A 24,475-nucleotide genomic window follows, 5' to 3' on the forward strand; every position below is an offset into this window, starting at 1 on the left:
GTGGACTATATAGGGAATAGGGTGGCATTTTGGACACACACCTCGGGTGGATTGTAAAGCTTGGCTGTTCCCTTGTATTTATTAGCAAACAATGCTATCTGGTTCATTTCATAGCCTCTCTGTTTGACAGACACAGCAGTTAATTTACAAAGAGGTTCTAGCTATGTTTAACTTTCCAACAGGTATATAAGTGGAAATCACTCCACCAAACATAGGATCTGCAGTGCAGCCTGTGTGGCCTAGCCTGATCCCAGATCTGTTTGTGCTTTTGCCAACTCCATTGCTGTCATTGTCGTTGCCCAACATGAGTGACAAGGACTTGGCATGGTAGCACAAACAGATTGGCACTCAGGTTACGTGTGACCTTGTCTGCCTAGTAACAATAAGTGAAGTGTTAGATCACAATGGAGATGTGCTGTTGTCTCTATGGAGCGTGTTTATACTGTTTAAACTCCTTCCATGCCATGTCAAATGAAGCGTCAGCCCGTCAATTAGGGGTGGCTTAGTGGTGTACAAGGAGATTAGCGTGTGCTGCGTCATAAATGGCACCCTATTGCCTATTTGGTGCATTACTTTTGACCAGAGGCCTGCCATTTGGGACGCAACCTGACATGACCTTTGGCTGCTAAGAGCAAGGGGTCATAGATAAAAATAGTTTAGGCTCGCTCACATTTTGGCATAGAGAAATTTGAGTCAGCTAGAGATGATATAGCAAGGATTAGTCTTGAACCACAACATGGAACATACATTTACATATTAGTTATTTAAGCATACACTTTTGTCCAGAGGGACTTGACATTTATAGTCGACTTGGTGTGCATTTCAATCTGCATCCCAAATGGCACCCTATTCCCGAAATAGTGCACTACTTTTGACCAGGCACTATATTTTGGACACAGTTTTAATGACATATTTCAAATCACTACGTCATCAGTTTGACAAGGGCACTGTGGTACTATATTTGGGTCTCTCATTGATTGTCTTCAATTGGAAAATGAGTGCTATGGTTCGTTAATCGGTTCTTCCCCCTTTAAGAATCAGAGTAAGAGAGAGAGTATCGAAAGACGAGAGCGGCGTCCAAAGGGCCCCTGCAGAGCGGGGTCCAGCTCCAGAGCCCCCAGTGAAGAGACACCGAGATCGTGCTCACACCACCACAGCTCACTACATGCCCCAACGTGGCCACAGCTCTGACCCTGCCACCTACAAAAGGACTGGCCCCTCCTCTCAGCCCTCCCAACCTGCCTTCGCCCACGTCCCATACCCCCACGCCTCAGCACCACGCACACACACATCAGGCCCCGCCATGGGCCACCAGGGTACCCATCAGGGGAGTCACCAGGCGACCCACATGGACCCTCAGCCTTACCTAGCCATGCCGGCCCCTGTGACCACCAAGCTCCCTGGAGCCCCTGTGGTGGAGGTGGATACTCCAAGGAGGAGGGTGAGCACTGACCACATCTACACGACCCAGAGGGAGACCCACAGGGAGGGCAGGCAGGCGCTGAGAGAGGAGGTTCACACCGAGGGGCTGCTGAAGAGCCGGAAGGCCGTGCTGCCCTCAGAGATCCGCCGCAGGGAGAAGAGTGTGGATGACCCCCAGAGAGGGGAGCCCCACCTGGGGCCAGTCAGCCGCCAGGACGACTCCACCACCTCAACCGCCATGGAGTATGAGAGCTATAAGTCTGGAGGGAGGAGAACGAGTCGGGCGGACTCGGAGGAGTGGGAGACTAGGCCCAGGGAGCAGCAGCAGCACTGGTCCAGCCACAGCCAGGACACAAAGGAGACAGGTCCAGTCAGTCGCATGGAGACCTCCCACTCCCTGCCCAGCCAGCAGCAACAGGCTCCTGGGCCTCTCCAGCAGCATCCGCACCCCCAGAGTCAGCAGGACCTCCAAGGTCAACACGGCCTGCAGGACCAGCAGCAGGGTGACTCGGCCGTCTACCTCCAGAAGGGTGCCTACCTCCCTCAGGCCAGACACAGGAGCATGGAGCCAGCCGGGCAGGCTGGGCCCCCCAAGCTCAAAGTCCGCACGCGCTCCATGTCCGACATCGGCGTAAGTCAGCGCTCGGCTGCCTATAGGAGCATGGAGAGGGCAGCCGCCAGCAGAGAGGCTACCATGGCAGCCCACCTGGCCAGGGAGGGAGGGGTGGCAGTGGGGGTACTGCCCAATGGGGAGGTGGGGACCTTGGATACCAGGGTCTCCGTGGCCCAGCTCCGACACTCATATCTGGAGAACGCCAACAGGAAGCCGGAGCTGTAGGTGGAACAGCATGTTTAATCTCTTTAATCAGTTTGCTTTGTCTAACACTAATATAGACTCTCATCCTAACATGAGGCTTGAGATGTTTCTGCTTGTGTGTTTTTTGAGTGCAGTATATTGAATAATCAAACGTGATATCAAGAGATCTTCCAAGCAAGTATGGGGGGATAACTTATTATTTGTTTAGCCAGCTGCTTGGACATATTCTGTTATTGTCAGCCTGTTGGGCCAACTTGATGGGGTTTGTTGCTGCATGTTGTGCTGTGTGTGGGTTCGGACACAATTGGGCTGGTGACAAAATCCCTCATTTTGGGGACAGTTAATTTTTGCGGTGTGATCGTCTTGTGCGTGACTTCACCTCTAACCTGGATGTCTGGATTGCTGTGGAAGAAAACTGACCTTGCCGTTCGTTCTCTCACTATTATCCTCATTTTCTGTTGCCTTCGTCGCTCTCTCCATCCCAACACGTGACCCTACAAAGGGAGCCAACTAAAGTAGAGCTTACTGCCATGGAAGTAGATCCGGCTGCTGGGAGCGCTGATCGGGAGCGTGGCACAGCACGGAGGCCGCGGCGCTACATCACCCCTGGAGACATCCGCAAGTCCTCTGAGAGATTTAGGACGCAGCCCATAACCACTGCAGAGCGGCTAGAGTCTGATAGGTGAGAGGTTTAGGATGCAGCCCATAACCTCTGCAGAGCGACTAGAGTCTGATAGGTGAGAGGTTTAGGATGCAGCCCATAACCACTGCAGAGCGGCTAGAGTCTGATATCTGAGAGGTTTAGGACTCTGCCCATAACCTTTGAAGAGCGGCTGGAGTCTGATAGGTGAGAGGTTTAGGACTCTGCCCATAACCTCTGCAGAGCGGCTAGAGTCTGATATCTGAGAGGTTTAGGACTCTGCCCATAACCTCTGAAGAGCGGCTGGAGTCTGATAGGTGAGAGGTTTAGGACGCAGCCCATAACCACTGCAGAGCGGCTAGAGTCTGATATCTGAGAGGTTTAGGACTCTGCCCATAACCTCTGCCGAGCGGCTGGAGTCTGATAGGTGAGAGGTTTAGGACTCTGCCCATAACCTCTGCAGAGCGGCTAGAGTCTGATATCTGAGAGGTTTAGGACTCTGCCCATAACCTCTGCAGAGCGACTAGAGTCTGATAGGTGAGAGGTTTAGGACGCAGCCCATAACCTCTGCAGAGCGGCTAGAGTCTGATATCTGAGAGGTTTAGGACTCTGCCCATAACCTCTGCCGAGCGGCTGGAGTCTGATAGGTGAGAGGTTTAGGACTCTGCCCATAACCTCTGCAGAGCGGCTGGAGTCTGATAGGTGAGAAGTTTAGGACAGTCCGTAACCTCTGCAGAGTCTGATAGGTATTGAAGGCCCTGAGGGACAGGTCTCTCAGAAAAGGTACACAGAATACATTTGCTAAGATCACCAGTGGGTGCACTGTGGACATTGGCTTTTCTTTCTTCCCCTGGAGTTTGTGGGATACATGGTGCAGACCATGGGGATTTTATGCTCTCAATAAATGTGTCTCTTGTGCCGTATAGCAAAAGACCATTCTTGAGTCTATTTGGATCAATGTCTTGTTTGTTTTCTCCCTCAGGTCTCGTCTGAGTCCAACCGAGCTACAGAACCCAGAAGGCAAGTATCAGTGGAGATGATTTGCTTTATTTAGTTACCAACACCACTCTTAGTTGAATAACTATTCATTAGCCATAATGCTCACCATCTGACAACACAATGGATGGATGTGTCTGAGTGATTTGTTGAGGTTAACAAAGATTAGAATGGTGTTGAACAAAGAATAAACCTCCTCTAGATTCATTTACTGTGTCTGGCAGGGTGATTTTAGGTTACATGTGTTTGAGGTCAAGGAAATACATTCACACCAGGGTTGGGGTCAATTTGTAAATTCTGAAATGAATAAAATTCAACCCATGAATTGCACTCCTCAGTGGGTTTACCTTAGTATTGTGGATGTGTTGTGGACTGACAATTGTTCGCCCTTCCCTTTTTCAGCTGACGAAGAGAAGCTTGATGAGAGAGCTAAGATGAGTGTGGCTGCTAAGAGGTCACTATTTAGGGTACAGTATCTGCCTTGTGTGTAGTTGTTTACATTGAGGGCCGGTTTCCCACATATTAAGCCTAGTCCTGAACTAAAAAGATTTCAATTGACATTCTCCATTGAGCATGCTTTCAGTTCAGACTTAATCTGTGTCGGGAACCGTCGCAAATAGTATATTCCCATGGTTTGATGCATGTTGTTGATGAGCAGAGATTTACTATAAGCATGTGTCTCTTCGTTCCACTCCACAGGAGCTGGAGAAGACCACAGATAGCGTCCCCAAACCGCGGTCCCGTAACCCTGCCGTGGAGAGGCGCCTGAGACGAGTCCAGGACCGTGCGCGCACACAGCCTATCACCAATGAGGAAGTGGACATCGCTCACACGTACGTCTGACACTCTCTGATCATTACTAAGTGCTGCCTTGCCGTCATTTAGTTTACAATGGAAGGGTAAAAAAATGACAACTCTTGGCCAAAGCAAAGATATTCTTTCCAATCTCTCTTCTTGTGATGTTCTTGTTTGACTCTTTTCCCCTGTCTACTTCTTTTTTTTTCTCTGATTCTCTTGTCTGCTGCTTTGTGACTTCTCTCGCTTTTATCTCTCTTTCTCTCTCTCTCTCGCTATCTCTCTCTCTATCTCTCTGTGACTCCTTTCCCTATGTGACTGTCCCTGTCTATGTGGGACACCTTTCTGCACGTATAAAGTGTCTCTGCTCTGTCCTCACAATCGGTGACGGTCCACACCACAGTAGCACGTATCCCCAGCCCCACTGTAGTCAGCACCACCATGACCAGTTACAGGTGTGTGTGTGTGTGTGTGTGTGCTTGACATGGGATTACCATGGGTTTACCTAATTGATATACAATTAAACCTTGCATGCCTCCTCTCTTCTCTTACTCCATGCAAGACTGATGTTTTTCATCTTCCATTTAGCTTTGCATTTTCTTGAGTGGCAATGCATGGATATAAGTTATTATTGATTCATTCATAGTGTTTCAAAAAATTGCAGTACATTTCTAAAATCCTAGTTGATTCCGGATGTCCTTCTTATTCCGTGATTCAAAGAATCTTCCAACTGGGATTCCTGGAAAACATGGGAATCTGGGGATATTTACCATCATTTTGAAACTTCATTAATTCTTCTGATAGTTAACCCACTGTTCCTAGGCCGTCATTGAAAATAAGAATTTGTTCTTAACTGACTTGCCTAGTTAAATAAAGGTAAAATAAAGAAAATCTGTAGTTGTTGTCTAGAGCTACAGGTGGAATGTACTAGGCAAGCAGACATCTGCTCTACAGTGCCCTCTGCTGTTTATAGTGTTCATAGTGCCCACTCACATGCTGCTTGCTTGTTTTCTTGGAATAGCTGTGTGAAGTTGAACCTTATAGGGGGAATAAACTTGTTTTAACACAATAGATTCTTTAGTACATTTCAACTCCGCAAGCATTAGGGGAGAGTGGGGTAAGTTGAGCCCTTTTTTACATTCAGCATCACTACATCCAGGGAAATATAGTTTTCTTTCTAACAAAGAACTCTACATATATTTCAGGATTTTGTGTATCCCTGAAAATAATCAGAATTCATGTAAACATAACCATTTTTATTTTAAAATAAGTTATCTCTTGGCACAACTTACCCCTAGTATGTGCAGGGTATGTTGAGCCACCTTGGGGTAAGTGGGTGATGGTGCTGGTTAGGTCAAAGTTTTCATGGAAGGGGGGTTTGGTATATTGTATATCTTAAATAATATGTATGCTATATTCAGATATAGATTTGTCTGTTAAATATTACTTACCCTTCCATTTATTGACCAGTTGTCTGGGACATGGATGCTGTTTCCGAAGTGACAATTTGTAGGCACGTTCTCTGCATTTGAGGTCCATGCAACTGGTCCGCAAAATTCTTGATTAGCAAGCTCGGAATCCGTGTCATCAGATAAGACCTTGTATGCCTCTGATACTCTATCAAAGCCTCTCATTCGTACAGGTACATGTTTGTGTTCTTTTTTTTTGTCATTGTAACTCTTCAGTATCATTCAGTCTATTTTTTTTAATCCACAACTTCCTTGGCTGCTTTCTCATGAACCTCAAGGGGAGCTAGACCTCTGCCTGTTTTACATTTGTATACACGGGGCATGATGATGTCTGCTCTGTAACAATACAAACGGCTATCTTGAGTTCATAACCATGACACACGGCAAATTACTATGCGTACTGGTCCCGATTCAGACGTTTTGATTTAAGCACTAGTTGGTATTCAGACTTAGGAAATCTATAATTTTTTTACGTTTTGATTTAAGCACTAGTTGGTATTCAGACTTAGGAAATCTATAATTTTTTTACACGTTTTGATTTAAGCACTAGTTGGTATTCAGACTTAGGAAATCTATAATTTTTTTACACGTTTTGATTTAAGCACTAGTTGGTATTCAGACTTAGGAAATCTATAATTTTTTTACACGTTTTGATTTAAGCACTAGTTGGTATTCAGACTTAGCGTATGCAGGTGCGTAATGGGTTTTGCAGGAGTGGCTCCCTTGCGCACACTAAATAAATACAATTAAACTACTGAAAACCCTCCCACTTGCTAGCCAACCGATTTTCTTGTGGAGTTTTTATTCAATAGGGTTTTCAGTACATTTATGTAAAGCCTTCCCTTTAAATATGGTGTACCATTAATTTAAAAACAAATCTCGACAGTCTCAGTAGAATATACTGTTTATCGAGAGACATGTTCAGAATAGGGATCAATGAAAGAAAGCCATCTAAATACCTGCATATTCGTCTCCTTTTCAGCACCAATTGGTAGATAAAAAAATATTCTGATCTTTATTTAGGGTATGGGAAGTGTATGGGAAGTATTTATGAACCATACATAAACAGAGTTGGACAGCCTTTGCACACTCATGTATCCTGAAAGTTGCCATATTAAAATGGTTCAATCCATGACATGTTGGAAGGTGAGAAGTGAACAATAGGGTTTGAGCAATAGTCCTATAAGTCTACCCTAATCTTCACTAATCACAGAACTGTGATGACAAAAGGTCCTGTTTGTCGTGAAACGTGCGCCAGGCGCCAGGTTTAACCTGCTAGGTATGATCTGCGTTCCATAATGATTCAAATAAGCTACACGTCCCAAGTTATTGCACAACTTGTAATACTTTATCCTAATCTGATCCACTATTTGTAGCGACCATCAGAACCAACCACACAGATGTGACAGTGGAAAGAAAGGTCAACTAACGATGTAATGGTATGATGCGAAATGTAGGCTACAAATTGAAGGAAACTAACAGTCATATCACCCAAGTGACAGTTATGTATGTGGCTACCAATAGTGGCTAGTATTCATATGAGAGAAATGGTTCAAAATAACTGAAAAGTTCGGGCAGACTTGAAAAGAGGCCAAAATACCTGTCAAGTTGACATGCTTTTCCGTTTGCTGAAATATGACTGCTTTCACAATTACATCCAGCGATCATAAGGTAAACTAGGTCTAAAACATTTGTCGTTTATATTTACAATCCATTTATCCAAACGGATTAGCTCTTATCAATTTATAAATTACAATGCATGGAGATCATTCTATCGGAAAAATGAATTCAAATTACATTTAAATTTTTTTATCTAAATAAATACTTTTTCCATGTGGTTTCTTCCTTCACAGACTCCTTCACATGTTGTCACTAATTAACATGGTCACAAAGTCATAAACCCTGCCTGCTTCTACAATTTGTCCTCTTAAAATCAAATTTTAACCCTAACCCACACATTAACCATAACCTTAACCACACTGCTAACCTTATGCTTAATGCTAGCTTTAAATTACGACCGAAAAGCACATTATTGTTTTCATGACTTTTTACAATAGCCAATTTTGACTTTGTGTTTGGGCTATCTAGTGGAAACAATGAAATGATGACCTCTTCCTAAATATTTGGTCACATGATTTGTTTTGTGTATGGTTTCCTAGAAAGAAAGGGTGGCTCAACGTACCCCACTCTCCCCTACTGCTTTCAGTGTTGTTTGTACTCTTTAAGGGATAGTTCACCTAAATTACAAAATGGCATATTGGTATTCCTTGTAAACAGTCCGTGGACGAGATAAGACAGCAATCCATGCTGTCTTTGGTTTTGGTTATATTTTTGGTTTTGTTTACCTAGCCATGTCATTTTGTAATGCGGGTGAGAACTATCCCTTTAAGTTCCTATGTTGAAATGTGTCACACGTCTTCTAAAGCTATGACGAGGGAGATGAGGGAGAAAAGGTCAAAGGTAAAGCCAGTTAAAGCTCAGTGTGTCAGGTTCACGTGTCGGGCGAGCGCGTAGCACCCGGTTTGTTTACCGACTGAGGTTAAACTTAACATGCTGAGAGAACCAACCGTCCATATCCTCTAGTACAGATGGCCGACTGCATGAGCACCATGATTATCTCAGTGCAGGCCTCACACATCTACTTATAACTCCTGTTGCCACCCAATGGCTACATCTTGATTCTCCACCCTTCTCCAAAGTATGCACTTGCCAATGCTTACTACCCTTATCCACCATCCTGAGTGCTCCACTCTCCAATGCTTTTAAATCCATGACAGGGAGTGTACAATTGCACTCTTTCAGAGAAGGGTGGAGAATCGGGCTGCAGCGTTTCGGTATCATGTTCTGATCAGGAATATCAATGACTGAACTTGATGCTATTCACAGGATACTGTACATGCTTTATGAAGATGAGTGTTAGTTTGATCATAAGTATCACCAGGGCTTAAGCATTATTGTGTTCATGTAGTTGAGCTCAGTGCAAGCTTCTGATTCGTCTGACTATTAACAATGTAGTATTGCCACTTCACAGAATGTGTTTTGATTACCTAATTGATCATCTAGCATGTTGACATGCTCTTGCTAGATACTGTCCGTCAATTGTACAGTATGGTACATTATAATACAGTGTCATATATGGCCCTACAGCTGTTAACTCATAGCAGCACAATCTGCACTCATCCCCTGTGTGTGTGTGTGTGTGTGTCTGTGTGTGTGTCTGTGTGTGTGTGTCTGTGTGTGTGTGTCTGTGTGTGTGTCTGTGTGTGCTTCCTCCTCCCAGCCTGCAGGAGGCATCGCAGCATGGCTCTATGGTGCGGAGCATTGGAGAGCAGGACGGGGAGAAAGAAAGGGAGAGGGAGGCCCAGCCCAAAGGAGATGGAGCAGGGCCTGGGCCTGACGAAATAATGGAGGACCTGGGTCCAGATGAGCCCGACCTTTCAACTCTCAGGTAAAAAGAGAGAATGTGCTCAACTCTTATCCTCTTATGTAAACACATTAAAGGGTGTTTGGAAGCAAAAATAGATCACATTGAAAAAAATAGCAAAAAGCCAGCATTCACTTCATAAGTTGTAATTGAAGCTTGGTTTTAATTCTCTTTGAACTCATGGCAACATGTCTTAAATTGTACAACTTGATTTGAGATGGGTCCACACCCTGAAAGAAGTCTATGGGCCAGGAGTAACTGTAATCCATGTTTCTTTAAATAGCCACTAAAAACTTCAGCTAACTTGACTTACCGCTAGCTAACATTCAATGGAAGTGATGGGGACATAGACCCTAGTGACAGACCACACACTGACATCCAGTATGTTACCTTTCCCCTCACAGCCTTGCAGAGAAGATGGCCCTGTTCAACCAGCTGTCCAAGCAGCCCTCAAAGCCTGCTGCAGAGGGGGCTGGGGCCTCCAGGGGCGACACCCGTCAGCGCAGAGCCAACAGCCGCTTCCAGACCCAGCCTATTACCCAGGGAGAGGTGGATCAGGTATAGAGTCCTGCCCCTCTCTCAACCCAGATAGACAATGGACATGTTTCACTTATCCACCCTTGTCCAGAAGTGTGCACATGGATTTTAAAGCATAGGGATGATTTAAGCAGTGGCTGGAGGGAGGTTCCGCCATTGTTAAATCCATGTGAGATAGTGTGCAAGTGCACACCTAGGGATAACGGTGGAGGATCGAGACCACAACATGTTGGGCTTCCTTTCTCTTGCTTTTCAAAACTGTAGCCTCTAAGTGTCAAGCCTTACACCGAGGGCCAGTTTCCCTGACCCAAATTAAGCCTCGTCCTGGACTAAAACACCACCAATGGAGATTCTCCATATTTTTGGAAACTAGTTTCTCTTTGCCCTGATACAACTACAGGTTGATCATTCCGTGTAAACACTAAAGAACTTACACAATCACGCCCTTAGTAAGTGATCCAAGTCTCAAGAAAATATTCAAGAAAAGCAGCCTAATATTGAACTGAAACATTCATGTGAACTAGTATAAAACAATCCTCTAAGTGAAGTAATGCTGTGCCCGTACAGGAGATAGATCCTATGGTTACCTCTCTTCCTCCTCCACCTCCTCCTCCGTTGACTAAGAGAGAACAAGTAGGAGCCTGCCTAGCAACCTGCCTAAACATTGCCGCTGACTGGTAGTGCCCTGCTCATAGTATCCTAAAAGCTTGTGTGCGTTCGTTTGGCGAGCCTTGATGCCCATTAACAGTATGGCTTGGTGTTTACGGCTAGGTTAATGAAGATGTTGAAATGCTCAGCCCTCACAGAGTCCACGTTTTTCATTCAGGCATTCACTTTGAAGATGTGACGTAACCACACAGTGCGTCATTCATATAGTCATTTAAGGACTACAGTAGCCGTGACATTATGCTGCTACGTTGTGCTTGCTTACAGAAGACTTTGGCATGGAAGCACCGTAGTGTTTAGTGACTACAACGATATTCTGCCACAAGATGCTTTAGTATCGTGTTAGCAAGAGAGTTCTGCTCTTCTAAAATGCTTATCCAGTGGCTGAATAAGTATGCATGAACACTTCAGTAATACTATTTCTAGGAATGTATTCGACTCCGATGCATGCAAGGTTGGTTCTTGTGCAAATGCTGTCTTGTCTTGAAAATCGAGTGTACAGTGAAGGTGAATACATTCAGATTTGGATGGAATGTTATCGGTTTAATTAATGTTGATTAGGTCGATGGAGGGCGTCACATTTCGACCCATCGTCAAAGATGGTAGGGAAGTTGTGTTCATGCATGCGGCTTGGTTCTAAGGTTGCACTGAAGGTGAAGGTCATTTTAAGAATGGGAAAGGGTAAGTGCTCACTTTCAGGTGAACATCACAGAAGAGAATCACTCCTAAAAAGCAGGATGAATTATAATGCATAACATTTTAATGCTATGATTATGCACTACTAAAGAAAATGACCTATTACAGTGGTTTCCATTGGTCATTTATTATGAATGGGGTAAATGGGATATGGTCAGGGGCAATGACTTGTGAATTGTGATATTATTTGTATGACAGGTATATGTTGTCATACTTGAGTAAAAGTAAAGATACCTTGATGGAAAAATCACTCAAGTAAAAGTAAAAATCACTCAGTAAAATTCTACTTGAGTAAAAGTATTTGGTTTAAAATATACCTAAGTATCAAAAGTAAAAGTATACATTATTTCAAATTCCTTATATCAAGCAAACCAGATACCCCAAAAAACTACTTAAGTAGTACTTTAAATGATTTTTACTTAAGTACTTTACACCACTGCCTTGTCTAAGGCATGTTTTGTTTAGATTTGGCGATAGTGTTTTTGTATGACCAAATGTGAAGAGCTACTTGATCGGTTTCATCACTTACTGTATCTGTTCTGACTGCATATTGTCCTTTCCCCATCCCTTTATCCCTCCGTCCCTTTATCCCTCCATCCCTTTATCCCTCCATCCCTTTATCCCTCCATCCCTTTATCCCTCCATCCCTTTATCCCTCCATCCCTTTATCCCTCCATCCCTTTATCCCTCCATCCCTTTATCCCTCCATCCCTTTATCCCTCCATCCCTCCATCCCTTTATCCCTCCATCCCTTTATCCCTCCATCCCTCCATCCCTTTATCCCTCCATCCCTTTATCCCTCCATCCCTTTATCCCTCCATCCCTTTATCTCTCCATCCCTTTATCCCTCCATCCCTTTATCCCTCCATCCCTCCATCCCTTTATCTCTCCATCCCTTTATCCCTCCATCCCTTTATCCCTCCATCCCTCCATCCCTTTATCCCTCCATCCCTTTATCCCTCCATCCCTCCATCCCTTTATCCCTTTATCCCTCCATCCCTTTATCCCTCCATCCCTTTATCCCTCATCCCTTTATCCCCATCCCTTTATCCCCATCCCTTTATCCCCATCCCTTTATCCCTCCATCCCTTTATCCCTCCATCCCTCCACCCCTTTATCCCTCCATCCCTTTATCCCTCCATCCCTTTATCCCTCCATCCCTTTATCCCTCCATCCCTTTATCCCTCCATCCCTTTATCCCCATCCCTTTATCCCTCCATCCCTTTATCCCTCCATCCCTTTATCCCTCCATCCCTTTATCCCTCCATCCCTTTATCCCTCCATCCCTTTATCCCTCCATCCCTTTATCTCTCCATCCCTTTATCCCTCCATCCCTTTATCCCTCCATCCCTCCATCCCTTTATCCCTCCATCCCTTTATCCCTCCGTCCCTTTATCCCTCCATCCCTTTATCCCTCCATCCCTTTATCCCTCCATCCCTTTATCCCTCCATCCCTTTATCCCTCCATCCCTTTATCCCTCCATCCCTTTATCCCTCCATCCCTTTATCTCTCCATCCCTTTATCCCTCCATCCCTTTATCCCTCCATCCCTCCATCCCTTTATCCCTCCATCCCTTTATCCCTCCATCCCTCCATCCCTTTATCCCTCCATCCCTTTATCCCTCCATCCCTTTATCCCTCCATCCCTTTATCTCTCCATCCCTTTATCCCTCCATCCCTCCATCCCTCCATCCCTTTATCTCTCCATCCCTTTATCCCTCCATCCCTTTATCCCTCCATCCCTTTATCCCTCCATCCCTTTATCCCTCCATCCCTCCATCCCTTTATCCCTCCATCCCTTTATCCCTCCATCCCTTTATCCCTCATCCCTTTATCCCCATCCCTTTATCCCCATCCCTTTATCCCCATCCCTTTATCCCTCCATCCCTTTATCCCTCCATCCCTCCACCCCTTTATCCCTCCATCCCTTTATCCCTCCATCCCTTTATCCCTCCATCCCTTTATCCCTCCATCCCTTTATCCCTCCATCCCTTTATCCCCATCCCTTTATCCCTCTATCCCTCCATCCCTTTATCCCCCATCCCTTTATCCCCATCCCTTTATCCCCATCCCTTTATCCCTCCATCCCTTTATCCCTCCATCCCTTTATCCCTCCATCTCTTTATCCCTCCATCTCTTTATCCCTCCATCCCTTTATCCCTCCATCCCTTTATCCCCCATCCCTTTATCCCTCCATCCCTTTATCCCTCCATCCCTTTATCCCTCCATCCCTTTATCCCTCCATCCCTTTATCCCCCATTCCTTTATCCCCCCATCCCTTTATCCCTCCATCCCTTTATCCCCCATCCCTTTATCCCTCCATCCCTTTATCCCCCATCCCTTTATCCCTCCATCCCTTTATCCCTCCATCCCTTTATCCCTCCATCCCTTTATCCCTCCATCCCTTTATCCCCATCCCTTTATCCCTCCATCCCTTTATCCCTCCATCCCTTTATCTCCATCCCTTTATCCCCATCCCTTTATCCCTCCATCCCTTTATCCCCATTCCTTTATCCCGATCCCTTTATCCCTCCATCCCTTTATCCCCCATCCCTTTATCCCCCATCTCTTTATCCCCCATCCCTTTATCCCTCCATCCCTTTATCCCTCCATCCCTTTATCCCCATCCCTTTATCCCCATCCCTTTATCCCCCCATCCCTTTATCCCTCCATCCCTTTATCCCTCCATCCCTTTATCCCTCCATCCCTTTATCCCTCCATCCCTTTATCCCTCCATCCCTTTATCCCTCCATCCCTTTATCCCTCCATCCCTTTATCCCCATCCCTTTATCCCTCCATCCCTTTATCCCTCCATCCCTTTATCCCCCATCTCTTTATCCCCCATCCCTTTATCCCCCCATCCCTTTATCCCTCCATCCCTTTATCCCTCCATCCCTTTATCCCTCCATCCCTTTATCCCTCCACCCCTTTATCCCTCCATCCCTTTATCCCCCCATCCCTTTATCCCTCCACCCCTTTATCCCTCCATCCCTTTATCCCTCCACCCCTTTATCCCTCCACCCCTTTATCCCTCCATCCCTTTATCCCTCCATCCCTTTATCCCTCCATCCCTTTATCCCCATCCCTTTATCCCCATCCCTTTATCCCCCATCCCTTTATCCCCATCCCTTTATCCCCATCCCTTTATCCCCATCCCTTTATCCCCATCCCTTTATCCCCCATCCCTTTATCCCCATCCCTTTATCCCCCATCCCTTTATCCCCCATCCCTTTATCCCCCATCCCTTTATCCCCCATCCCTTTATCCCCCATCCCTTTATCCCCCATCCCTTTATCCCCATCCCTTTATCCCTCCATCCCTTTATCCCTCCATCCCTTTATCCCTCCATCCCTTTATCCCCATCCCTTTATCCCCATCCCTTTATCCCTCCATCCCTTTATCCCCATCCCTTTATCTCTCCATCCCTTTATCCCCATCCCTTTATCCCTCCATCCCTTTATCCCCATCCCTTTATCCCTCCATCCCTTTATCCCTCCATCCCTTTATCCCCATCCCTTTATCCCCATCCCTTTATCCCCATCCCTTTATCCCCCATCCCTTTATCCCTCCATCCCTTTATCCCCCATCCCTTTATCCCTCCATCCCTTTATCCCTCCATCCCTTTATCCCCCATCCCTTTATCCCCCATCCCTTTATCCCTCCATCCCTTTATCCCTCCATCCCTTTATCCCCCATCCCTTTATCCCCCATCCCTTTATTCCCATCCCTTTTTCCCCATCCCTTTATCCCTCCATCCCTTTATCCCCATCCCTTTATCCCTCCATCCCTTTATCCCTCCATCCCTTTATCCCCATCCCTTTATCCCTCCATCCCTTTATCCCTCCATCCCTTTATCCCCCATCCCTTTATCCCTCCATCCCTTTATCCCCCATCCCTTTATCCCCCATCCCTTTATCCCTCCATCCCTTTATCCCTCCATCCCTTTATCCCTCCATCCCTTTATCCCCCATCCCTTTATCCCCCATCCCTTTTTCCCTCCATCCCTTTATCCCTCCATCCCTTTATCCCCCATCCCTTTATCCCCCATCCCTTTATCCCCCATCCCTTTATCCCCATCCCTTTATCCCTCCATCCCTTTATCCCTCCATCCCTTTATCCCCATCCCTTTATCCCTCCATCCCTTTATCCCTCCATCCCTTTATCCCCATCACTTTATCCCCATCCCTTTATCCCCATCCCTTTATCCCTCCATCCCTTTATCCCTCCATCCCTTTATCCCTCCATCCCTTTATCCCTCCATCCCTTTATCCCCATCCCTTTATCCCTCCATCCCTTTATCCCGTCGTGTCCCCCGCCATTCATCCGTCCATTCATTCATTTATTCATCCCTCCCTCCATCCCTCCTCTCACTTCCTGCAGCTGCAGAATGGAGGAGGAGGGGTCAAGCTGGAGCCGCTGTCTGCCTCTTTGGTCCGCTCCGTGGCAGCCGTCACCTCCCAGGTCTCGGTCGCCACGGTAACCACGGCGACTTCCAGCAGCAGCAACGTCCACCTTGGAAAATCTACGGCCGTTCCCTACAACCCCACCACCACCACCACCACCCAGGAAAGGGGAGGGGTGAGGTGTGTGTTTCCTTATGTGTCAAATAATTCAGCCTTCACACTGGTATTGAAACCATGAATTGTCTGTCTGTCTGTGTGTGTCGTCTGTCTGTGTGTTTCTTTCTCTCGCTCTGTGTCTCCCCCCCCCCCCCCCCCCCCTCTCAGGTACTTCAGCCTGACCAAGGGCGGTGACTCCTCCGGTTTCCCTGAACCAGATCTGTACTCCCCTGGCCCTCCCCTTTCAGAGCAGCAACCGCAGCAGCAGGCTCACAGTAGAGGAGTCGGAGAGAGAGGAGGAGACAGTGGCGGAGCTCCTGGAGCCAGTCGCTCCTTCACTGGCCACAGAGAGAGAGAGGAGGAGGAGGATGTGTGGGAAGGAGGGGCCAGCAGAGAGGAGAGGGAGAGCTGTGCTAGTAGTGGTGCTGGAGGCAGCAGCAGTAAGAGAAGGCTCCACTCCCCCGACAGGGACAGCAGACAGCAGCACTATCAGCCCCCAGCCCCAGAGCCCCAGCCACGGCACACCAACAGTAGCCAGCGGGAGTCCATCGAGCTTCCCTCTTTGAGGCACGGGAGGGGTGAATTGCTGGTGGAGCCCAGGCAGCACAGAGACAGAGATAAATACGGCAGTAGCAGCAGCATCACCCGGGAGAGGGAAGAGCACGGGAGCAACCTGGGAGAGACACACAGCTCAGAGAGACACACAGAGCTGCAGCACACAGCAGACAGAGAGAACACACGGAGCAGCAGGAGCAGGGAACTCCTCTCAGGTAGGAAACACAGACCATTGTATACCTCCCAAAAGGCACCCTATTCCCTACGTAGCACACTACTTTGACCAATGCTGAACAAACATGCATGTAGATTAGAGGAATATTTATATGCATTCATTATACGGACGGTTGATGCACTCAAGACGTTTTTTTCAATTCAGAAGAGTGCACTATATAGGGAATATGGCACCATTTGGGATGAGGACAAGGGAAATATCTTATTGTCTCCTGGATTATGCAGCATGTTAATTGCATGACTCTTTCCATTGGCTACACACTGCCTCCGTCTGCGGTTTGATTTGTCTTAACACCTAATGCTCATCACATCACAGACACTATCTGACAGACAGGAAGATTAGAGACACGGCTTCAGCTGAATCTAATTAGCATATTTGTACATACATTTGTCCCCGCGGCTCCCTTTGTCTGCAAATATAGGACCACTCTTACTGACAAGGTTGTCTGTAATTGTGATTCCAAATGGAAATCAAGTATGATTGAGGTGTGGATATGTTTTTGTGGATGTCAATGGATGGATGTCAGTGTTGCAGGCTTTGGTTTACGCATTGGCATTGTGCTCCGCCGTGCCGGTAGGGCAGATAGACAGTGCAGATAGACAGCGTAACACAGCTGGCCCATCCGTCTGTGTGTCTGGATGACCGTCAGCAAACATTGTGTCCAGAGGATGCGGGGTCGTCTTTTCTTCAAGCATGCGAGAGAGAGAGAACACTCGTAGAGAACAATGGAAAGGAACCCTAAAAGGAACGGAGAACAATTGTCCGTGCATGAATGAGCACGGACATTCGAGACGAAGGCTGAGCATCAGAGACCGTGTGAACTGAACACCGATCATGACGATTGTATGCAGGATCTTGGCAGTCGCGAATGTGTGTCTGTACGCGGTGTGCGCACGTGCGTATGCGTGCATGTGTGCTATGAAGGGCTGCCATTGGGGTCTGCTTCTCCCCCTGTGTGAGTATTGATTACACTGTGGATTTATTACAATGTAATTTCTGTGTGCGTGTATGTGGCTGTCTATATGTCTACAGACACCGAGCACACCAGTGTGTCATTGAGAACTGTGACAACAGCGGCAGAGGCCAGGAGTGTCTCTCACACCTCCAGTAACCAGCGGAAACAGCAGCAGATCCAGTCTTTCACCCAGTCACCCCCACAAACTGAGCCCCAGCCATACTCCAAACCTCACCAGCACTTCACCCAGGAACCTCCAGCCCAATCCCAGCCCAAGCCCCAGGAAAGGGAGAGGAGCTTCACCCAGCCACTACCCAAGCCTTACTCTCAGCTAATCCCTCACACTCAACCCAGACCCCTGTCCTTATCCCAGCCTCCTCCTCCCCAGACCGCCCCCCAGACTCTGCCCAAGCCCACGTCCTTCCCTCAGCCGCTGGTCAAGTCTCAGTCCCTGCCTCTGGACCACAGTGACCACATCACAGGACACAGTGTTTCCGACCTCCACTCCCCCAGCGAAACAGAACTCTCAGAGATGTCCTCCAAACAGATGTCCATCAAAGAAAGGTTAGTCTGTGCCTGGGTTTCTGTGATTGGGTAACAATTCCAACTGTAGTTCAAATGGGGGTGGTTACATGGCAGGATGTTGTACTGTACGTACGTTTCCAGAAATACTGGTTGGAGGATTCCAAATGTCCTGCTTATTCCCTTCTGATGCTAGGAATCTTCCAACCATAATTTCTATACTTATGGGAAAGTTAATGGAATTTTGTAATTGTCTGAATGGGCTCTCTGTTGTGAAAGATGCAGGTATTATTCAGGCGACATAGCGCCTTGCCAAAGATTTCAACTTTTTTCGCCTTGTTGTCTGTGTAAAAAAACGTGACGATGTAAAGAATATGAGACAGAATGAGGCGGTGGTGAAGCCCCTGCTTGCGTCCCAAATGGTAGTCTATTCCCTTCGTAGTGCACTAGTTTCATAAGGCTCTGGTGAAAAGTAGGGCACCATATAGGGAATAGGCAGCCATTTGGGGCACCCTCAGAGTCCCCCTGTGTCCTTGTGGGATCTAAGTTTCTGCCTCTCTTTGAGGTGAAAGTGATTTATTTCTGGCCACGGTGCATTTTCCCTCTTTGTTCCTGGAGAGAGGAGAGGTAGGAGACAGAGATCAGGCTGCAGTCTGTAGACATCCTTAGGTTGTCTCCCAGTGTCCCAAATGGCACCCGTGTTCTGTTCCCTATATATTGCACTACTTATGACCTGACTGCATCCCAAATCCCACTCTGCCAACCCCGTACCCCCAAAAAAGTAGTGAACTATAAATGGAATAGGGTGCCATTTGGGGTGCATCCTTAGAGATTAAAAGCTGTTTCAGTAGATTTAGCTACTGTTCTACAGTACTGCTCTCATCTTGTCCCTGTCAGACTGTTAGTAGCTCGGTTTCCATGCAATTGGCAACAGATTTTCATGCAAATATTCTAAAATCCGCAAAAAGAAAATATGCGCATTCCAGTGGTATGTTTCCACCAAACAGACGCGTTGTGTATAGAAGTGCATGATGATGTAGTTCATGCAAAATGTACTTTTTAGCTTAAGATTTCATGTACCTATGTGTCCCGTCTCTGTCAGGCCGGCCCTGCTGGAGAAGAGTGGTGAGGAGGTTAACCTCTCTCTCTCTCTTCCTTTCATTCCTTCTTTCGCCCAGGCTGGCCCTGTTGAAGAAGAGTGGTGAAGAGGACTGGAGGAACAGGATCAATAAGAAGCAGGAAGTGGTAAAGGTGGCTGTGACTGAGAGACACTCCACAGTACAAGGACAGGGATGGGAGGCAGAGCAGACCTACAAGAAGAAGGTGAGACTACACACAGCTGGACCTCCAAATTGAATCTTGAAAGAGAAGCCCCATTTTGGGCTCAAAGAGATACAAACAAAAACACTCGGTGGAGATTCACTGTACTGCACTATAACTACAACAGTACAACAAGCAGCATCGCCACACCTCACAAAATGTCTATTGAGATCATATGATAACGAATTAAATGTGTTTCAACAACCCAGACTTTGTCATACTGAACCATCATTACTCAACCCGTTACCCATGCAGTACTAAATGATTACAGTAAGGTGGATTTAGATGCATTCACACCGTTCGTGTGCTCATTGTTTTTGTTATACTTAAAGTTAAAGATGCACTCTCAAACTTTTTGTTCATGAAAGTGATGCTCACCTTCCAAAAGTGGTCCCTGTTTTTTGTGCACAACGTCATCCGTTTTGTGACATGCTACACATTTGTTGTGCTTACAATTTTTAGTAGTCTCATTATGGCACTCTTCCTGGTTGCCATTTTAAAGGGGCCTCTCGTGGTCTTTATGTGAGGGTGCCTTTCATTTCCCCCTTGCCATTCATCAGCCCCATCTGCTCCAGTGTGAGATCAGCTCAGCTTAGTGGGCTGGTGCCCCCTTTATCCCAATTGGCTCCCTATTGTGCCCTTCTTTTGACCATAGTTTGACCACAGCCCTATGGACCTTGATCAAAAGAAGTGCACTATATAGGGAATAGGGTGCTATTTGGGACCAGTGCCTGGGGCCAACACAGCCCTGCATGGAACATATGGGCCAGTCTCCCTGTGGAATTAGCAATCTGGGGCCTTGGAGAAATCTCTTTTCTACTTTACACTGGGACAAGAGCAAGTCAAAATTGCTCACTCTGATTGAAGATTGAGTTTCACTTAAACTAGTGCTAATGCCACCAATATGTAATTTGACGATATGGTTACAGAATGGCATGTGATTATATGTATTATTTAATGTACAGTCTTTTTACTGTACAGTTTTCCGTTGAATTAATGAATTAGTCTACCCTATGCCACTTCACAAAAATTCTGGTTTAACTGAGCATATTCAGTTTATATCTAAAACAGAGACACGGACTTCTTGGAATAATTGAATCGCCCCTCCTTTCTGTTAATGATGCACCCCATTGTGCTGTAATCTGGGTCAAATCCTGTCTGTTTGTGTACTTAATACTTCATGTTAAATCCTCCCGTTGATCACACTTCTTCTAAGCCTCATGTTACAGTAGCAACAGTAATGGGTTGAGGCTAGGGTTGTAATTGAAAGATTTTGGGCACTGGCCAGTTTGGCTAGCAGACCACAATTTCTACTAGCCAAGGTGACATTCTACCAGCCAAGATTCCAAAATATATGTCACGCAATATTTGATAAGCCAACATTTCTGTCTTGTTTGGCACATTTTCTACTAGGCTAGCCTAGAACTAGCCTTCTCCCTTTGAACGTGTTCTGTGTTTCCCCTGTCTTCAGGAGGAAGGGATGGTTATGGATGAGTTCGCTGCTGTCACTGTGTCTGACCAGCTGTGGGTAAGGCCTGACGACAGTGCTGTGCCCCAGTGCCAACGGTGGTCCACTGAGCTCTGTGTGTGACCTGCTGCTTCTTTGACTCTTCTGTTCTGTTCTGTTGTTCACTGCTGTTCAGTGTTGCTGTGGTCTGATGAGGGTTGAACGTTCCCCAAATTCCCAGGTTTTCCAGAAATCCCAGCTGAAGAATTCCCTGATTTTCCTACTTATTCCCTCCTTGGAAAACCTGGACATTTTGGGCAAATTACCAGAAATGTGCTACTCTAGTTGTTCACTGCTCTTCAGTGTTGCCGTTCACTACTCTTCAGTTGCTGTGGTCGGATGCTATCCTACCTCTGATGGTTTGTGGCTGTGTTAGAAGATGCTGGTGATGGACTTGACTGCTTCTTTTTCTAAGCTTTCGATTGAACTTCTTGCACTTTTGCTTGGTTTGAAGTCAATATAGCTACGCTACAGTGTTCAGAGATGCGATGCGATGTGTTTGTTGCTACGTTGCTGCCAGTCACTGCTTGTTTTCCGCCTCAAAATGTTTGCCTTTTGAACTGCACACTGCATAGTAGTGATGGAGAGAGCCATTCATCATACAGTGGTTCTTCCTTTCAACGTTTTGAGGTTATGCCGCAACCGTTTGTGGTAAATTGCGACATTCCGACAACTATGGCTGACACTTAAATAACGTGCCATAGAATTCTGCGGCACTCCGCAGGCTGTGCAGCAGTTTGCCACGACTTGTAAAGGAAGGACCACTGTAAGTCAGTAGTGACAGAACAATTGGCCTCTCTTCATGACTGTGTCACTGAGACAGTCGTCGCTGGCTTGTCTAGACCAGGGTTTCCCTTATTCGGTTCTGGGGTCCCGCCTGTGTCTACGTTAAGTGTTTTGCCCTAGCACCCCACAGCTGATTCAAATAATCAAAGCATGATGAGTTGGTTATTTGAATCAGCTGCGGGATGGGTGTTCGCTACAGCAGCTGCAATGTGCATGGCCAGTTAACGATTAATTCGTATTCAAGCACCTCTGCATATGTTCATGATTAAACACAACACTTGCACGCCAGTGGTGGCTGGTGGGACTTTGAATCAGAGGACGGGCTCATAGTAATGGATGGAACGGAATATATGGAACGGTATCAAACACATCAAAGACATTGTTTCCATGAGTTGGATACTGTTCCATTTTTTCCATTCCAGCCATTGCTATGAGCCGTCCTCCCCTCACCAGACTCCTCTGTTGCATGTCTTTGCATTACATGTGAAGTGTATGGATGTGAGGGGCTCAGGCGATGGTGCTCTGGAGATGTTGTTTCTCTTTAAAGGGAGAAATACACTGTGAACCAGATAAAAGTTTGACTGGGGAACGCCGGCTCAGTCTGCTTCAGCCATGGAAACATCATCATGACTTCAGACTTGATTTATCCAAAATAATCTCTGTGAGTTGTCCCTCAGTGGCTCTCAGTATCTCGCTCTGGGTCTCTTTGTCACAATTATAATTTCTGGTTTGGAATGGTATGGTCTCTCTCCTTTGCATCCTTTCTCCAGTAGTGTTGGGGCGGTATCCAGATTTACATACCTTCAAAATACCCCGGTATACAGTATGATCATATACCTGGTAGCCCAACCCTACTCTCTAGCATTCCTCTGTATATGTCTGCCTGATTGTAACTTTCTTCCCTATCCCTCTCCATTTCCTCCCTCCACATCTCTTCTCCTCTTATCCACGTATCCAATCACCTCTGTCCTTAGGAGCCTGTATTTTCCTCCACATATTTTCCTCCAATCTCCCTTGGCCATAAGTGCCAAGTTATTGACCTTCATAGTCAGGTAAGAACACGCACCGGACCTTCCATGTTTCACTGTTCTGCCTGTACTGGAATCTTGGGTTGTGTCTCAAATTGCACCCCATTCCTTATGTAGTGCACTACTTTTGACCAGGGCACATAATAGGGCTCTGGTCACCTATCCCGTATTTAGGGAACTACTTTTGACCAGAATCCTATGGGGCCTGGTCGAAAGTAGGGCATTATATAGGGATTAGGGTGTCATTTAAGACTCAGCCGGTGGTCTTCCATTATCCCTTCATGCATGTCATTGAAAGGTCTGTCTTTTCCCTGTTCACTAAAATCTCATTTGGTTACGTTAATGATTTGAACCCCTCCCCATATTGCTACTTATCTTACTGTACTCTGTCTCTTTGTTTGGTGTGTATGAGTAGTATTACACTTCTATGGGATAGTCCTACAAAGACAAAGCTACTGTACTTTGTGGCTATCATTTCCAAGGTTTTGTGGTTCTGTCCTCATATAATCAGAGCAGTTGTGGCTGGTGTCACTTTTAGGTCGGAGGATGGACGGAATTGTTGGAACGGCATGGTTTTTACGTGTTTGATACAATTCCAGCCTAATGGCTATGACTCATCCTCCGTTCACCAGCCACTACTGATTTCCACTTTTTTTTTTTTTGGTTCTCATATTATCAGAGTGGTACAGTGACCTTCAGTGGTGTAGTGGAGGGTAAACACTGTTTACGCACCTTTTTTAGTTTGCGTGAGCATTTACCCACCTTTTGCTGAAAAAATGCATTTAAAGTACAGGGAGCATTACTTTAGTCACAACGAACGGTGATCAACGTTATACTATTACATCACTGGTGACCTTACTGTACAGCATTTAACCCTATGTGAAACCCTGTACTAACCAGTAGGTAACAGTGTGTAACTGTGTGTGTTCAGAGGATGGGAGAGGAGATGGAGAACCAGGCTCAGATGTCCATAGAGGAGAGGAAGCAGATGATCTCCACACGGGAGGAGTCCTGGGTGTCTAAAGGCAAGGGGGTGGCCAACGACTCCACCCAGTACACCGTGGCTGCACGCATGGTCAAGAAAGGTTAGTACACTGTGGCTGCACGCATGGTCAAGAAAGGTTAGTACACTGTGGCTGCACGCATGGTCAAGAAAGGTTAGTACACTGTGGCTGCACGCATGGTCAAGAAAGGTTAGTACACTGTGGCTGCATGCATGGTCAAGAAAGGTTAGTACACTGTGGCTGCACGCATGGTCAAGAAAGGTCAGTACACTGTGGCCGCATGCATGGTCAAGAAAGGTCAGTACACTATGGCTGCATGCATGGTCAAGAAAGGTCAGAGCATGGCCCACTGATGGTCAGCTGTTCGTGCACACAAAATATGTTCTCGAGGCAAGCCGAAGTTCGTAAGCCAAAGTCTACACACCTTTGTCGGTGGTTGGGCAACAGTAGGGAATCTTCAATTAAGTGTAGGTTGTCATTGTCAACGATAGACGACTCGTTTTCATGTAATTTTTTTCACTTGAGAAATACTGCACCAAACA

General features: G+C 46.4%; 1 protein-coding gene across 50 annotated transcripts in view; it reads left to right on the forward strand.

Moving 5' to 3' along the window:
- The window catches only part of svilb (supervillin b), a 70,992-nt gene that overhangs the window by 32,515 nt on the left and 14,002 nt on the right, over window positions 1-24,475 (forward strand). For 14 of the 50 annotated variants that reach the window (XM_090225807.1, XM_090225809.1, XM_090225813.1 and 11 more), the window contains 16 exons: window positions 1,036-2,256; window positions 2,742-2,921; window positions 3,862-3,899; window positions 4,278-4,342; window positions 4,575-4,708; window positions 5,030-5,125; window positions 9,420-9,587; window positions 9,968-10,121; window positions 10,668-10,733; window positions 15,843-16,045; window positions 16,190-16,791; window positions 17,844-18,330; window positions 19,467-19,611; window positions 21,080-21,136; window positions 22,876-22,953; window positions 23,861-24,014. In XM_090225807.1, the coding sequence (XP_090081933.1) occupies window positions 1,036-2,256; window positions 2,742-2,921; window positions 3,862-3,899; window positions 4,278-4,342; window positions 4,575-4,708; window positions 5,030-5,125; window positions 9,420-9,587; window positions 9,968-10,121; window positions 10,668-10,733; window positions 15,843-16,045; window positions 16,190-16,791; window positions 17,844-18,330; window positions 19,467-19,611; window positions 21,080-21,136; window positions 22,876-22,953; window positions 23,861-24,014 (3,848 nt within the window). Of the gene's footprint in view, window positions 1-1,035; window positions 2,257-2,741; window positions 2,922-3,861; window positions 3,900-4,277; window positions 4,343-4,574; window positions 4,709-5,029; window positions 5,126-9,419; window positions 9,588-9,967; window positions 10,122-10,667; window positions 10,734-15,842; window positions 16,046-16,189; window positions 16,792-17,843; window positions 18,331-19,466; window positions 19,612-21,079; window positions 21,137-22,448; window positions 22,563-22,875; window positions 22,954-23,860; window positions 24,015-24,475 lie in introns of all 50 variants that reach the window. The other 36 variants (XM_090225805.1, XM_090225812.1, XM_090225803.1 and 33 more) reach the window with 10 other exon arrangements.

The sequence above is a fragment of the Oncorhynchus mykiss genome, chromosome 28 (genome assembly GCF_057628025.1).
Source record: "Oncorhynchus mykiss isolate SJ-2025 chromosome 28, ASM5762802v1, whole genome shotgun sequence".
Lineage (NCBI taxonomy): Eukaryota > Metazoa > Chordata > Actinopteri > Salmoniformes > Salmonidae > Oncorhynchus > Oncorhynchus mykiss.